The following is a 17,089-nucleotide window of genomic DNA, read 5'->3' on the forward strand; positions in this document are numbered from 1 at the left end:
GAGGTAGCAATTTGAAAGTACTTGTCTGCAAATTCTTCCACATGTTCACCCTCACCTTGGCTACTACATGAGGGGAGAGAGAGAGAAGGCCACGCGATCCAGGTTCTCTTCTGTCTGTCTGACTCTGTCTCATATACAAATAGCATCTAGGTTCCTTTATATGTTGTTTCGTCAATCCATCAGCCATTCCTTTTTGGCCATGGCTGATTGTTCTATTTTTCCAAGGTCGTCATCCTCGGTGATGGAGGAACGGGTTAAAAAACTTTCGTCAAGATGCACTTGATACGAGATATGAGGCGATGATAGAGTGTTGGGGGACGAGGAAGTAGCGACCGAATTGCTGTTTTTCCTGCAGTAGACAACAGAGAACAAGAAAGACATAGAAAAACACAGAGCTCACGTAAAAACTTTTTTGGGCTGCAATTTACACCAAAAATCCTTTTCTCAATATGTTGACCTATATATATTATGTATACACCCTAACATTAGTGGGAACTACGGTGTTGGCCTTTCACATTATGTGTCAATCTCCCACTAAAGGCGAAAAGAATCGTGAAACTGATGGGAAGATTGTATAAGACTTCAACCTCCCACCTAATAAACATGTTACACAATCTATATAAGACAAATTGTGTAATATGAAGATCTAAGCAATTCCCATAAAGTGACAACAATGCTCTAGCGCATCATGCAGCAGAGCTTTGGTTAATGGATCTGCAACATTTTCTCAAGAAACAACCTTCTCAAGGTTGATGCAACATTTTCGTATGAAATGGTATCCCACTCTAATATGCTTGGTCTTTGCATGGTAGAGTGGGTTTTTAGCCAATGTAATGGCACTCTGACTATCGTGTCACAATACAATATGGGTACAAGCTAAGGTATGCTCATGTCACAAGCTAGTCTAGAAAGCAATATAGCTTCCTTACATGCCTCACTAGCTACAAAATACTTTGTTTCTGTAGTAGACAGACTAGTACACTCTTGGAGACGTGATCTCCACAATATGGCACTTCCCATAAATTTAAAAATTTACCTCAAAGTAGACTTTCTGCCACCCAAACATAGATCTAGTGCCACTTAGATACCTTAGTATCATTTTACTAAGGTGCTCACAGCTCCAAGTGCAAATGCAACATCTGGTCCATCGCTACCATAGCGTACATGAGACTACCAACAACAAACCGGTAAGGAATTATTCTCATAAACTCCTTTTCATCATCAGATTTGGGATATTCATTGTTGCTCAAGTTTACATGCATAGACAATATTGTGCTCAAAGGTTTTGCACTTTCAATATTAAACCTCTTGAGTATTTTGGATACATACGTAGATTGAGACAAATACATTCATCCACTACTATCACGAGTAATACACATGCCAAGGATGTATTTTGCATTTCCCAAATTTTTCATGCGGAAAGTTTGACTCAAAGTTTTCTTTAGCTTCGATAACTCACCCTTGTTTTTATCTGCGATGAGCATCTCATCTACATAGAGTACCAAAATTACATATGAATCATCTAGACATTTCTTCATATATAGACACGAGTCTTCTTTGCACCTATTATAATTTTGGGACCTCATAAAAGCATCGTATTTTTTATACCACTTTTGAGGAGATTGCTTAAGACCCCATATAAACTTTTGAGGAAGTAGCGGCCGAATAACAGTTTTTCCTGCAATAGACAAAAGGTAGAGAATAGAGAACAAGAAAGACGGAAAAAACATAGAAAGGTCATGTAGGATTTTTTTGGGGTTGCGCACACTAAAAACCCTTTCTCATATCTTCATTTATATGCATCCTAACATTAGTGGGAATTATGGATTTGACCTTTTACATTATGTATCAATTGAGGAGATAATGGGAGGGGCTGACTCGAGCAAACACCTTAGTTTCCAAGTTAGAGCTTACCAAATTGGCTCAATCTCGCGACGAAGAAATTCAATTCATTCCTGATGCCCCTTAGAGAGTAACTTTCTCTCAAGGCACATATGGACTGATGTTCTATTATATCCTTGTCGAAGCATTGGCCCTATGAATATGGCAAGACAAGTGATGTATTAGTGTTGGTTTCTTCCCGTGACAGCAAGTTACAAGAACTGGAAGAGGCCTATGAAAAAGAAGAGCTTTTCTTTGTATTCATCCTTGTGAGTGTTTGTAACTTATCTTGTATATGTACAATACATGTGGTCTTTGAAAAATAGGTTGAGGTAATCAATACTGGAAATAAATGAACAAGAACTCGTGTTAGTGGCCTGAAATAGTGAGAGAGGCCATGGGAAGATCCATATACACCCTCCTCTAAAAGCTCCCATAAGGAACACTTCTCCAAATCATAGTTTTTGGAGGTTTTGAATTTGGTCTATCATTATATCAAAGTTTCTATGGACTTTTTTGTGTATTGGTGATTAGTAGTATATATTCAAGTGAACTGATTGATTTCGGTCTTGGATGTGTTTTAGTTAAAGTTGGCGATTATTCGTCCAAACACGGTACAAGGAGTGAATGGACTGACAAATGACCCCAAAGAGGTAGTGCATAATTATTTACAAAGTTGCTTCACCCTAGACATTATTGTCGTGTTGCCTATGCCTCAAGTTGGATTACTGGAACCATTTTTTGTAGTTTATGTGCAATTTCCATTGATGTTTTCAATTTTGAGATGAATTCCATTATCACAAGTGCAATGTGCTTGAGCCTCTTTACAAAACTAACAAAATGTAGGGTTCTTGAGGTTTTCATAGAATCAATAAGCCATGAGTGTTTCAAATTTCCAACGAGTGATCACTAATGTTGATGATATAGGCATCAAGTAAAAGTGTAAGGAACATTAAGATAGTGAAAAAAAAAACCTTCTAAATGCGTGTTATAAATCAAACTATCATATATTGATTAGATAGTTAGAGCCAAAATCCTAACATTGACATATTGATATTAGTCCATACAAAGATGGCAAAATGTATAGATCCCAAAAAACACAAACATGTCATATCTATGGCTTTATGCATGGCATTATGTCTTGCTTTCATTAGATGATGGCTTCTGTTAATATATGTGTGCATATGTAAATGTTTACACATTTGATCTATTCTTCCTTGGGTGGTGTTTTAAAAGTGAATTAGTAAGTGTTTGTGAACACACTATAAAGACCACATTGACAAGTTTCAACAAGGGAGAGAAGAATTGGAATAGATCGGTTAGATTATATAAAAATTTGACAGAGGCTTGTTAATATAAGGTGTATTTAGTGTGAGAAGACTTAAGCAAGAAAATATAATGTCTCCAAATTTTCAAAAGACTATAATAACTTACGAGACTCTAGCTTCCTAAAACTATTAACTTTATTGATATATATCATGAAGTGTTTTTTTGCCTACTTACTCTAAAGAAGGTTAGCATTCTTGAGTTTGGATGTAGTGTTTTGTATCACACATGCATTCACTATCCCTCGTTAATTGTCATATTTAGATTGGATGATACAAATTATTTGACATATTTCATGAACTTCATTTGTTTGGTTCAATAAAAAGGATAGTTTCTTATCTATATGTTGCATTGTCGCGAAGTTACGCATGTACATAACCATAAGCCATTAAGTCATTTCAATTGTTTAAACTATAAACCATTAAGTTGATAAAGGCCCAAACTAAATGGAAGCAAAACTAGACCATAATAAATATTCAAACTTAAATAGAACAGAATCAAACCATTTGCATTATTAAGATGTTAAATCGTGATACTAGGTTACCTTTGACTTTGCATAATCTTTGACTCTACATTACCTTTGAGTCTAAGAAGGCTTGACTTCAAGTCACTTAACACCCCATCCTCTCTTGTTAAAATCCCTAGTGGTCTAGCTCAAGTAGCACATGAATACTTAATTTTAATAATTCTTGAACATTTTCATATAAGGATCATGTATATGATTCCATATAGGATAAGGGGTGAAAACTCATATAAGTGTTGGTGTTAGATCAAGAGATTTGGTCCTCAGGAGCGATGCCAAATGGCTTGGTGGAGGGAATGATCTATCTCATCCCTAAAGCGGCAGGGCGAAGCCTCGAGCTGCACCAATGGCGTCCAATCGCGATCCTTAACACGATATACAAGATACTCGCAAAAGTCCTAGCTAGGTGAATAGCAAGCTTCCTACCGGATATCATACATGAGAACCAAACAGGGTTTATCAGGGGTAGGTGTATCTTTGATAATGTGCTGCTTCTCTGGGAAGTTATGGCATTGGCAGATCGCACCGCATTGAGCTCGGCTATTCTGATGTTAGACTTTGAGAAGGCCTACGACAGGGTGTTATGACCCTTTTTGGAAAGAGTGATGAGAGCTATGGGCCTTCCCCAGTAATGGAGGAATTTCACTTCTGCACTCTATCGGACTGCTACCAGTAGCGTGTTGGTATCTGGTGCTAGGGGCCCCGCCTTCCAACTACATCGCTCAATGAGGCAAGGTTGTCCTCTAGCCCCATATCTCTATCTATTTGTAACCGAGGCTTTCTCGGCCTACTTACAAGCACCAAGCAACAGACTGAGGGGATTGCCCATCCCCAATGTGACTGAGGATCTTATGTTATCTTAATATGCCGACGATATGGTTCTTTTCTTGCAGGGCGATGATGTAAATTTACAACGAGTTGAACATCTTGTTGAAGACTTTTGTCAGGTTGTTGGTGCCAAGATCAATTGGGATAAAACCCAAGGCCTCTAGTTCAACGAACAAGAGAAGCCAAGGTAGCATCCCCATGCTAAGTTTGCATGGGTCCCTGATGGGACGACATTCAAGTACCTCGGATTTACGATGGGGAGGGCAATCCCCAAGGGAGCGCAATTGTCCCATGTGCAAGCCAAACTAAGCAAGAAGTTGAACCAATGGAGCAGGTCTAAACTATCCTTCACTGGTAGGGTTCTTATTGCGAACCAAGTGATGCTCGCCACCATGTGGCACTCAATCTCGTGCTAGATTATGGACCCTTCAGGCTTGCACGCGATTAAGGCTACCATCATGGGTTTTATATGGTCAAGTAAGGACAACCCGATGGTTGCCGCCAGAGTGTCATGGCATTGGTTAACACAACCGCGGGCCAAAGGGGGGGGCTTGGCCTCATAGACCCCCTAATGCAGAGCTGAGCATTGCTAGCCAAAATGGTGGTTCGTTGCCTCCTGCCAGGTGAGGGGTGTTGGAAGGTTCTACTTCGCAATAGGTTGCAGGCAGGGACTCCCAAGTATGGTAGGCCTTGGCCCGACTCCTTGAATTGGTGTTGTACGAGCGGAGTTCCTCCCAAGATGGCTTTTCTTCCAGAGGAGAGGGTCACGAACTCCATCTTGCGGGCATGGTGTCACATACGACATCATTTGGTCAAGCACACGCCAGAGACACTAATCGAGTGGTCTAGACAACCATTATTTTGGAACCCTCAGGTGCGAACAAGTGACGACATGATGTTAGGCCAGCTTAAGGGCCTAGCATGGGGAAAGCTGGCGCAAATAGGGCTTCACTCTTTAGATGATTGGAGACGCACGATGGCTTTAGGAGGAGCCTAGGGGGTCCCACTTCCTCCCCTCAAGGGAGCCATGAAAATGCGGAGATTGATAGCTGAGGCAGTTGATGAGGTTCCGATGGGGGAGGTGAGAGAAGATGCTTGGTTCGGTCTCTTTGATGAGGCCGGAAGGGTTAAGGCGCTGAAGGGCATGAGCGGATCGGGAAGAGATAGGATTTTTGGGGAGAGTCAGAGTAGAGGCTCTTGGCACCCAATCCGCGTGGTGGCGCATGTTGGTAACATTTGGAAGACAGACCCGGATGTTGCTAAGGTGGAACCCCATTGGAAGTTATGGGTATATGGTTGTCGTCCCCTCATCGAACTAGAATGGAACCCAGGAGATTTCAGGTGGAAACATGATGGCAGATTTCGCCATTTCTTCGAGTACAACACTAAACTGGGTCAGACTTTTCAATTGCAGCTAGACGGCCCCTTGTTGGAGACGAGGCAGTCTCTGCGGAAGATCAAGAAGCATTCGATTCTTCTGAGTACCTGCGTATGACAGATTGTAGGTCGTTGCACAGAGAGAGAGAAAGAGAGAGAGAGAGAGAGAGAGAGACACAAAAGACTCTTTATTTCTCAAAGCAATAATACAACAAGCCAACCTTACAAAAAGGTTACAAGGTCACTATATATAGTGACCGACTTAGGGCAACTGCCCTTTATGCTAATTACATAAATGGCCAAAACGGGATAATGTGAATACGTCCATTATACACGTGTATTCGACACTCCCCCGTAATGGGCGTATACATGGGTTATCTAAGATTACAGGTATAGACTTAGGTTCTTGGACATATCAGCTTTGTTCGAGTCGGCAGGGTCCGAAGGCAGAAGACCGAACTGGTCGGGTCGGAACAGTTGAAGCCGATCATTAAGGAACTGATGTCGGTTGTCGGGAACCATCCTGCTCTGTGTCCGGCTCTAACCGGACTGGTTTGTCGTTACGCCCATCTGATGCCGAAGAGACCGAAAACGGTCTGCCGAAAGACACTTGGTCATTCCATCTGCGACATTGTCGGTTGTGGATATTTTCTCTAGACCGATTTTCCCTGAAATGACGCAGTCCCGAACGAAGTGATATCGAACGTCGATATGTTTGGAGGCGTTGTGGTGAACCGGATTTTTCGACAAGGCAACAGCACCTTGACTGTCGCTGTAGACAACTGGAGCCGAGTCATGGTCGACTTGTCGAAACGTGTGCGCCAGCCGACCGAGCCACAAAGCTTCTTTTGCTGCGTCGGACGCAGCTACATATTCTGCTTCGGTCGTTGAGGTTGCTGTGCACTCCTGAAGTTTCGACTTCCACGAGATTGCTCCATTGCCGAATTTGAAGTAGTATCCGGTTGTTGATTTCCGACTGTCTATACAGCCGGCGAAATCCGAGTCGGTGTAACCGACTACGCCTGAGGTTCGGTTCGGACCGAAAAGAATGCCGTGTTCTTTTGTGCCAGCCAGATATCTGAACACATGCTTGACTGCGTTCCAATGCGATCGGCCAGGATTGTGCATAAATCTGCTGACGACTCCTACGGCATGAGAGATATCAGGCCGTGTCGCGACCATCAGGTACATAAGGGAGCCGACTGCCGGTGCATACGGTACCGACTTCATATTTTCCCCCTCCGGGCCGGATGTCGGGCAGTCTCGCTGAGAGAGCCGAAGATTCATTGGGAGCGGGGTTGAAGCAGATTTGGCTGATTGCATGTTGAAGCGTTCTAAGACACGTCGGATATAGTCGGTCTGAGACAAAAAAAGATGTCGTTTATCGCGATGCCGACTAATCTTCATGCCGAGTATGTGTCGTGCCGGACCGAGGTCCTTCATGGCAAACTTCAACCGCAGTTGCCGAACGAGATCGGCAAGTTCGCCCGCGTGGCGTCCAGAAATTAGCATGTCGTCCACGTAGATGATGAGGAAGATGGGTGATCCATCTTGAGCTGTATTGGTGAAGAGACAATGGTCCTCATCGCTTTTGGAGAAGCCGATCGATTGGATGAAGTCGTCGAACTTCTTGTACCATTGTCGTGGTGCCTGTTTGAGGCCGTATAGACTCTTCCTGAGTCGGCAGACTAGATGTTCTTGGCCGGTTGCCACGAAGCCTTTTGGCTGCTCCATATAAATTTCCTCCTCGAGATCACCATGGAGGAAGGCTGTTTTGACATCTAGCTGAATCAGCTCCAAGTTGTCGGTTGCCACTACGCCGAGTAGAAAACGAAGGGTTGTCATTTTCACCACTGGTGAAAAAATCTCGTCGAAGTCGACGCCATATTCTTGTCGGAAGCCCTTCGCAACTAATCTGGCCTTGTACTTTGGGGTGGTAGAGTCAGACGTCTCTTTTAGTCGATAAACCCACTTGCAAGGAAGAGCACGTCGGTTCTTAGGTAATTCGACCAGATCCCAAGTCTTGTTTGCCCGAATGGAGTGCATTTCCGACTCCATCGCCAGATGCCAGGTGGCTGAATCGACAGAAGTCGATGCTTCTTCGTAAGACGTCGGTGAAGAAAATTCCAGGAGAGTACCTCTCCGGAGGTTGCGACAGTCTCTCGGATCGTCGAGGTATGATGGGACTGGTCGCATCGGGTATCGAGGTCGGATGGTCCGAAAGCGGATTGTTCTGCTGTGCCGAGTCGGAGTTGTCCGAGTCGGTAGTGTAAGGTTCAGCTACCCGTGAAGCTGACCGTGTGTTAAGAGCGGGGCCTTCTTGAAGGGTCGGCACATCGGAGAATGTTACCCTTCGGACTTCGATCGGTTTTTCGACTGATGGATTCATAGCCGACTCGTTGAACACAACGTCCGAACTTCGAACGATTTGTCTGCGTTCGGGGTCCCAGAGTCGGTATCCCATTTCGCCGTCGGATCCATATCCGAGGAAAATGCATTTCCTGGACCGAGGTGCAAGTTTTCGGCGATCATCTTTCGGAATGAGGGCGTACGCCTCGCATCCGAAGATCCTCAGCTTGTCGTAATTCGGCTTACTGCCGATCCATAGTTCCTGAGGAATTTGAAGTCCTAGAGGTCTACTTGGCGACATATTGATTATGTGTACTGCCGTGAGTAGAGCCTCTGCCCAGAAGCCATCCGACAGTCCGGAGTGTTGGAGCATGGAAACTATCCGTTCTTGGATTGTCCGATTCATTCGTTCTGCAATCCCGTTTTGCTCCGGACTGTGTGGTGCCGTAAATTCACGTCGGATGCCGCGTTGTCGGCAGAATTTGACGAATTCGTCGGATTTGAACTCTCCCCCATTGTCGGTCCGAAGGCATTTCAGCTTTCGGTCGGTTTGATTTTCTACCATAGCGAGCCAATCGGAGAAGATCGAGAAGACACGATCTTTGGTGCGAATCGGATAAGCCCACACCTTTCGAGTCGAATCGTCAATAAAACTGACGAAGTAAGAGGCACCGCCAAGAGACTGATGCGGCATTGGGCCACAGACGTCCGAATGGACCAAATCGAGAGGTCTTGTTTCTCTTGGTGCTGATGTCGGGTGTGATGCGGCTGCTTGTTTGCCATACTGGCAATGCTCGCAAAATTGATGGTCGGAGAAGGAGAGTTTGGGGATGTATCCGGCTCTAGATAGATGCGTAATGCCGGCCTTGCTGAGGTGTCCTAATCTTCGGTGCCATAGTGATGACACAGGAATATCCACCAAAAACAGGTTACCCTCTCTGAGCGTAACATGTAACGGATACAGTGAGTGTATCTTGGGTCCTCTAGCAAGCAGGAGGTTCCCCCTGTGGAGTGTCCACCCTCCCGAAGAAAAACCGGCACGAATGCCGTCTTCATCTAGTTGTCCGACTGAGATCAATGGCCTTGAGAGCTCGGGTACATGTCGGACATTGTGGAGTACAAGTGTAGAGCCACCTGCAAGGTTGAGCTCTACTGTGCCGATTCCGATGATGTCACAGTGTTGTGAGTTGCCGACCCGAACTGAGTCGGAGTGACGGATCGTATATTGCCGAAATTGGGACCGATGAGGAGTCACATGAAATGACGCGCCCGAATCCAAGAGCCATGTGCTCGATTCTTCAGTCGTGAGTAGAACTTCTGATCCGACTGGATTTTCGATTGATAGTATATTCGGTTCGTCCGGTAGTACATCAGCTGAGAAGCTGACGTAATTGATCTCCTCATGCCGGCCACTCTTCTTGTTGTTCTTGTTCTTGAGTGCGCGGCAGTCGGCTTTGATGTGTCCGGGTTTCTTGCAATAGTTGCAGGTTCGGTTATCCCGTGACTGGCTCCGTCTTCGCTGATTGTTCGGCGGTCGTGAGGAATCTCTTCCTCGTATGTTCGATCGGTTTGTCGAACCTTGTACTATGTAAGCGTCTTCTGTTGAGTCTTTGGCGAAAGACTTTCTCCGAGCTGCTTCGGTCAGGATTGCGCTCGTGACTTCGGAGTATTTAACAGCCGTGGTTGACGCGTTGCACACGGTTGTGACGAAAGTTTCCCATGATGAGGGAAGGCTACTCATGAGTATCATTGCTCTGAGTTCATCCTCGATTGCCGTCCCCTGTGACGAGATTTGGGAGCTTATGCTTTCGTACTCATTGAGGTGTGCTTGAACCGAGTCGGATTCTTTCATCCGCAAGTTGTAGAGGCGCCGGATCAGAAACATCTTCGTTGCGGCGACCTTTTCGTAAGTGTCCGACAGTGTTTTCCACAATTCGAATGCTGTCGTACACGATTGCACCGTAAAGTATACCGATTCCGATAGGTGCATCCGAATCGTGGCGCGGACGATTCTGTCCAGCTTCTGCCACTCAATTGGTTTGTATCCTTCTGGAGGTTCTTCATTTTCGATGGGATCGATTTGCCCCTTGACTATGAGATAGTCCTGCATTTGTTCCTTCCAGAAGTTGAAGTTCGATCCATCGAACTTTCGGAGACTCATTTCTGACGAGCCGGATGTTGATGCCATCATATTCGGTTTCGGTTGACGAAGCTCGGTTCGGAGTTGACTACGAACCTTGTTGGGGTGCAGCCGGTTGGCTCACCCGATATCGTTCTAGTCGGATTTGAACCCGAGTCGGTTCGGCTTCGGAACTTGCTCGAATTGACTTCGGTAGCTTGAGGGACAGAACCGACTGGTCTTCCCGAATGTTGCCGAGTCGGAGTGAGCCCGGTTCGCTTCGGGTATATATATATATATGCCGAATACCGATTATTGAAACCGATTTTGCTTCGGTTGACTGCAGCAACGAGAGAGACGGATCCAACTAATCCTCCCGAATGTTGATCAGCCAGATGAAGCACGAATTTGGGGTTGTTGTCTTAAGACCGATCTGCACCGAGTGGTTACAACGAGCAGCGAGCAGCGTTTAATGACCTTTTCGGATGCCGTTTAACCGAATGGATCACGATCGTGTCAATGATGCACAAGGGGATTTCACCTCGAGCGGTTACGATCACAAGGAACAGAGTACAACCTGATGGTTTACTCCAAGCAAGAGGATCTAACGCGATGGGGTGCAAACCTCGTTTTTGTTCTTCTTCTCTCTTTCTTCGAATGACGCGAATGCTGTGCAGGCCGTGATGAAGTGAAGAACCGAATGCTGTGCAGGCGGCCGACAGCGGATTGAAGGACCGACTACTGTGCAAGCTCTGATACCAGATGTTGGAGACGAGGCAGTCTCTGCGGAAGATCAAGAAGCATTCGATTCTTCTGAGTACCTGCGTATGACAGATTGTAGGTCGTTGCACAGAGAGAGAGAAAGAGAGAGAGAGAGAGAGAGAGAGACACAAAAGACTCTTTATTTCTCAAAGCAATAATACAACAAGCCAACCTTACAAAAAGGTTACAAGGTCACTATATATAGTGACCGACTTAGGGCAACTGCCCTTTATGCTAATTACATAAATGGCCAAAACGGGATAATGTGAATACGTCCATTATACACGTGTATTCGACACCCCTTACGCAATGGCTGGCGTAGAGTGGGCATCCCTGATGAGGTGCTCATTACCTTTGGGAAGGGTCTCTCGCTCTCCACTTGCCGAAAAAGATAAAGTTCTTTTGGTGGCAAATCGGTCATAATGTGGTTCCTGTTGGCAAATGGCTAGGTAAACGTGGCGGCCCGTTTGGCTGCTCACTTTGCCATTCACTTATTGAAACTCTGAGGGATTGCCGTCACGCTCAAAAGGTATGGGTTAGTGTGACTCGCCTCCTTGCGGCATGTGAAGTGGAAGGAACAACATCGTGGAGTGTTGCGACATGGCTTGATCACTCCGTTGATAGGTGGACAGATGCCTTCAATGCGGATAGTTGGTGCTACGTATGCATGAGAGGCAAAATTGCCAAGATTCGATTTGAGAGAGGCTTGCAGTCCGCATCCCCTAGGTTCTCGGACATTTGGATGCTGATCGCAGGCTTCACCCTGTGGTATGTATGGAAAGCGTGTTGCCTAAAGGTCTTCCAGGATCTGGTGCGGCCCCCAAAGAAAGTGATCATGGACATATGGTTTGCACTTATTAGCTGCCTACGAGGGCAATTGGACGAGGTTTGCAACCATTCCATTGACGTGGGCACTGCCCGTTTGCGCTTTTGGCAGAAATGGCGAAACACGCCTATGGTGACACACGGAGGAAGTGGCCCGAGGTGGAACCACCAGCCCCCACGTTGGTTGTTTCCGGCTCACTTACCACCCTCCCTTTGCTGTCAACCCCAAGAGTTGTCTCCTACTAGTCATCACTGAAGGGCACCGTTTTAGCTGTAGATACTTACATTAAGTAGTCAGTCCGAAAGGCGATGTAACTAGTCTCATTTTCTTGAACTTGATCAGAGGGAGATTCCCTGATCTAAGTTTAAGCCTCCTTGTACAGTCTCTTTGTAATAATCCTTCCTAACTAATGGGAAAGTAGCTTCATTTTGGGAAAAAAAAAAGTGCTTGTTAATAAAAGAATATATCTTTGAAAAATTGAGTGTACATTTGTCAAGCCTATGATAATTTGGTATAGAGTGAAACCAAAACGAAACTGTGAAATCACGGCTTAATAGTTTGTAATCTCTAGAACTATTTGGTTCGACCTTGGAAATTCCTATAACGCTTTCATTTGAATTTAAAGAATTTTGTGACTTGGTTCAGTTTTTAGTTTCAAAATGGTTTTTAGTTTGTAATCTCTAGAACTATTTGGTTTGAAACATTTTGTATTTGAAGCTCCCAAAATAAATCGAGCCAACCATTACTGATTGTTAGTGGGGCCATTGAAGGCATAGTTTTCTCAATATTAGGATTGACAAATGCCTTTCATCATTGTTGAAGGTGCTTTAATCACAATAGGCTTTTGTAACACCTTTGCTTAATTAGAGCAAAGTGATCATATGATATTGTAGCAATTGGTCACCATCTAGTCATCTTGCAAATTAAAGTTGTAGACTTTGTACTTATTACTTGATTGGTAATGGCCTAAATGCCAAATTCCAAACAAAACAAGGTGGCCTCGATGTTATTCATGAAGTCAGCAACACCTAGCTTTCACATTTGTTCGCATACCACTTGCGAGGTAACTCCTTCATGTTAATGTATCAAGGTGTAAATTCCTTGTTTCCACACAGTTTCAATCCTTAGTTCAAAGAGACTATATTCACCTAGATCCCAAGGGGTTCATCATCTCACAAATAAATTTATTCTCCTACATGATGTGAATCATGTGGGGTCCTGGATCATAAGTTCGAATTAAACAAACATGTAAAAATCCAAACTAACATGTTACTACACATGAGAAAAATTACCACATAGGAAAACTAAAGAAAGTGAATTAACGAGAAACAAACACAATATCAAGTTTTGAGTGACCAAAGAGAGGATTTTGACAATTTCATAACGGGTTTTCAACATGAAAAGAAACATTCATTTTTGGAAAAGGGTCCCTAATAATTTTAAACTAAAATTCCATTGGCTGTCATTGGCTGTCCATCTTTCAAGTGAACAATGAGCATGGTCCAATTTCTATATACTTAATTTGGCACCTTGAAAGTACAAATAAGAATGAGAATATGTTGCATTGCATTATCGAATAATAAATATACAACTTGGCAAATGACTCATATGTGATGAACAACATAATCATGGAAAGGCTGACATTATCTGATAATATTCTGTTGGCTGTAAAATCCTACTTTAGCAAAACTCACACTTATCTTCATGTATAGCTTAGATCTGGAGTAGCATCCCTAGATGGTGATACCATATTTGGTAGATTGATTGCATCTACTATATAGATATCAATGGACTTCCTAACTCGCCCTAATTCCCATAGCCACACAAACCATGATGGCATCTGATGTAATGGCTAGACTATATCAGGAATGAGGACAATAGCGAAAACACATTGAATAAAATTAGCAACTAGCCATAAACTTTTTAGAACACACAACTATCATTAACCCTACATTGTACTACTATCAAGAAGACAATGAGAGCAATAAGAAATTATGGTTTTTCAATCTTTACGATTCTGAATGATGAGAGAGATGTTTATTTTCATCACACAACACATTTTCCTCTCATTTATCATTCTATCTAATCAACTGAACCCATGGCTTGAATTTTCAGCATTACAGAATTGTTCACATATCATTCCATATTCTGGTTATTATTTCGCCTCCATACATATTATGAAGTGCATGAAAAAAATGAATGCTCATTTGTAGGATTCGATACATATAGACACCTAAATCTCAAGACTAACTGAACATATACTTCGTGATGTACACACTTGGTGTGTATCAAACATATCATTCTCATAACAAGATAACACACAAAAACCTATTCCGATTTGATTCTTTCCCGATTATGCGAATGTCTTATCATCGCACTCATATCTTCAGATACCACCATCGAAACCCTAGTTTCATCACCAACAAATCTATTCCACATTATTACAGCACCATATATAGCCCTCATATAGTGTGCCCTTGATCTTCATGACTATAATACCATTGTCATTATTGAGCATCCAGAAACGAAAGAGCCTGCAAGGGTTCAAACATTAGATGAAATAAGAACAGCCCTATCACAACGCAAAATCTATACACTTTGTAAATGTAACAACAATATATGTATATATACATATAAGTAGAGGTGGTTTTCCACACAACGCCTCACAAATGAGATACCGTGATATTTAAAGAGTTTGATTAAGTACCTGACTAACATGGGGTTATTTGCTCCTTGTTTAATCCTAGACTCTCTTGCTAATTCCACATCACGACGATGAGGTGAAGGATCCGGAAGATGAATCTTTGGCTCGTGTCATGAGTTCTCTCACTTCGCCAATCACAAGCTTCGTCAGTAGGAGCCCCGCAAAGAGAGCTGACATCATGAGCATGATGAAAACTGAATCCCAACCAGTGGACGAAATATAGCCAGTGAGTAAGGGCCCCACGGCTGCCCCGACTGACCCTGTCCCATCTATGATGGCAGTTACAGTGGCTAATGCTTTTGAGTTACCTTTGAGAGATTTATGTGTTCCGAGATCAGCCGAGACAGCTGTTGTGATGAGAGCATATGGCCCATTCACAAACATCCCAGCCACAAACATTAGCACCAAGTTAAGCCATAGCGAAACCGAGCTGCACACATGGTACACAAATAGTGCCGGTATGGAGAAATACATGAAGCTCGCTGCCGTTATGGCTCTCGCTCTCATTCTATCTGATATGTATCCAGCTAGTATGCCTCCAAACACACCACCAATATCGAACACTGTGGACAAGTTCCCAGAGGTGGAATCAGAGAGATATTTACCTCCAATCTCTGCAAAACACGTGCCATAATTTAATTAGACACAAAGTGAATACTAAGATGTTGAAATCGACCACATAAATAAATCCAAAGTAAGCCCTTTTGTACCAGTATGGCTGATGTAGTAGGGGAGCCAATAGAGGAATGTGTATGCAACAAGCTTGGTGAAGAACAAGCATAAGGCAAACGGTGCCACACCTGGTATTGCCCAGGCCTTCAGGAAGCTCACAGCACTATGTCCATCTGAATCGCTAGCTTCGGAGCCACTAAGCAACGGGTCATCCGATTTTGAATAGCATGTTGTGTCAGGATTGACTGCAGCCTCGTGATCCCTGGCTTTGCTGGATCCTTCGGCAGTAGCTTCATGTGCAGGTGGGAAGCCAACAATAACAGGATCCACCACCAAGAAGAAGAAGATGACCAAGCCACCAAAAGCCATGGTTATGCCAGGGATGAGGAAGGCCCATCCCCATCCGTAGGAGAGCATGGCCGAACAAATCAAGGAGCCCAAGATGTTGCCTACAGATGTATGCGCATTCCATATCCCCATGATGAGGCCTCGCTTCCGCTTCCCAAACCACCGTGCCACCACTGTGACAACTGAGGGCCAACCAGTGGCTTGGAAGAAGCCGGCAATGATCTGGACAATGAAGAAGTAGCCAATCCAGTGAATGTCCCACCAGTAGGCCATGCCGAAGAGGGAGACGCAGATACCACTGCCAATCATGCCGACAGTGAGGAACCATCGGTTGCAGAGGCGGTCACCAAGATGACCGGCAAAGTACATACCGATGGCATAAGAAGCCAGGAAGGCAACATCTACCTCACCTAGGAGGGCAGTGCCGGAGGCCGTGTTGAAGGGCGCCCAACCTGTGCCTGTGCCTGTGCCTGTGCCTGTGCCTACCCCTGTGCCTGTGCCGGTGTCCATGATCGACTGCGACTGCGAGGAGACATGATGGTGCAGAGGACGAGGAGGACCACCACGGCTGAGCCCAAGCCCAACAGCATCAGATTGAAGGGTGTCCTTCACGATGCTTGTGGGTTTCCGAGACGCGTGGTAGAGGGTATAGGCCATGAAGGTGAGGAGGAGCACTGACGTCCGGTACTCATGGAAGCTCGCCTCTTTCCTGGTGATCCGCCTTAGGAATGAGATTCCGGGTGGGATCGCTGATCGGCTTAAGGATATACAGCCCATTCTGTTATTATGCCGATGCCTATGGCTGTGGCTATGGCTATGGCTATGGCTATCTCTCTCCCTCTCCCTCTCTCTCAACAACACCGAACAGAACAGAACAGAACAGAACAGAACAGAGGAGAGAATTGAGATGCTAAAAAATACCGCTGCGTGAAGGAGAAGAAGAATGGAACTTCCTTTCTTCTTCTTTCTTCTTTCTTCTTCTTCTTCTTTCTTCTTCGATTGTAGTAGTAGTAGTAGAGTAGTAGCCTGGTATTGTTGTGTTTCTTGGAGGAAGTTTCCCAAAAAAAAAGACTTCCCAATCCTAAAAACCACAAGAAGAAGGACATGTTTTTCCTTTCCTCATCTTCTTCGCCCAAAAACATTTGCTTTCGGCTTTCGGCTTTTTCGCTTTTTTGTATTCGCTCTTCTCGCATTTTTTTCTTTTTGCTTTTGCCTTCTTTCTTTATGAACTTTTTGGATTTTGCATTTTGATTTAAGCGTTTTTCCCTTTTGCCTCCTTTTATTGTTCTTCGCTTTTTTTTTTGCCTTTTTGCCTCCTTTGCTCTTCGCTTTTTGCCTTTTGCTCTGTTACGGCTTTTGGCCGCTTGCTATGCT

The 17,089-nt window shown here is 44.3% G+C and overlaps 1 protein-coding gene across 1 annotated transcript; it reads right to left on the reverse strand.

The window, feature by feature from the left end:
- Window positions 1-13,967: 13,967 nt before the first annotated feature.
- Window positions 13,968-16,663, reverse strand: LOC147854585 (putative glycerol-3-phosphate transporter 1). The gene is made up of 3 exons (XM_087331373.1): window positions 15,406-16,663; window positions 14,699-15,309; window positions 13,968-14,525 (listed from the first exon to the last, which is right to left on the reverse strand). Exons 1-2 carry the CDS (start codon window positions 16,490-16,492, stop codon window positions 14,759-14,761), a joined length of 1,638 nt encoding a protein of 545 aa, XP_087187499.1. The 5' UTR covers window positions 16,493-16,663; the 3' UTR covers window positions 13,968-14,525; window positions 14,699-14,758.
- Between the last annotated feature and the right edge of the window lie 426 nt (window positions 16,664-17,089).

This window comes from Azolla caroliniana, unplaced genomic scaffold (genome assembly GCF_043228905.1).
Source record: "Azolla caroliniana isolate FFs.n. ecotype wild unplaced genomic scaffold, voAzoCaro1.0.p SCAF_15, whole genome shotgun sequence".
Lineage (NCBI taxonomy): Eukaryota > Viridiplantae > Streptophyta > Polypodiopsida > Salviniales > Salviniaceae > Azolla > Azolla caroliniana.

Excerpts from the sequence above, each read along its gene's own strand:
- LOC147854585 (XM_087331373.1), bottom strand. The coding sequence starts at position 16,492 with ATGGGCTGTATATCCTTAAGCCGATCAGCGATCCCACCCGGAATCTCA. Across the intron at positions 15,310-15,405 it reads CTACTACATCAGCCATACTG|AGATTGGAGGTAAATATCTC; the intron begins GTACAAAAGGGC and ends CGTGTTTTGCAG.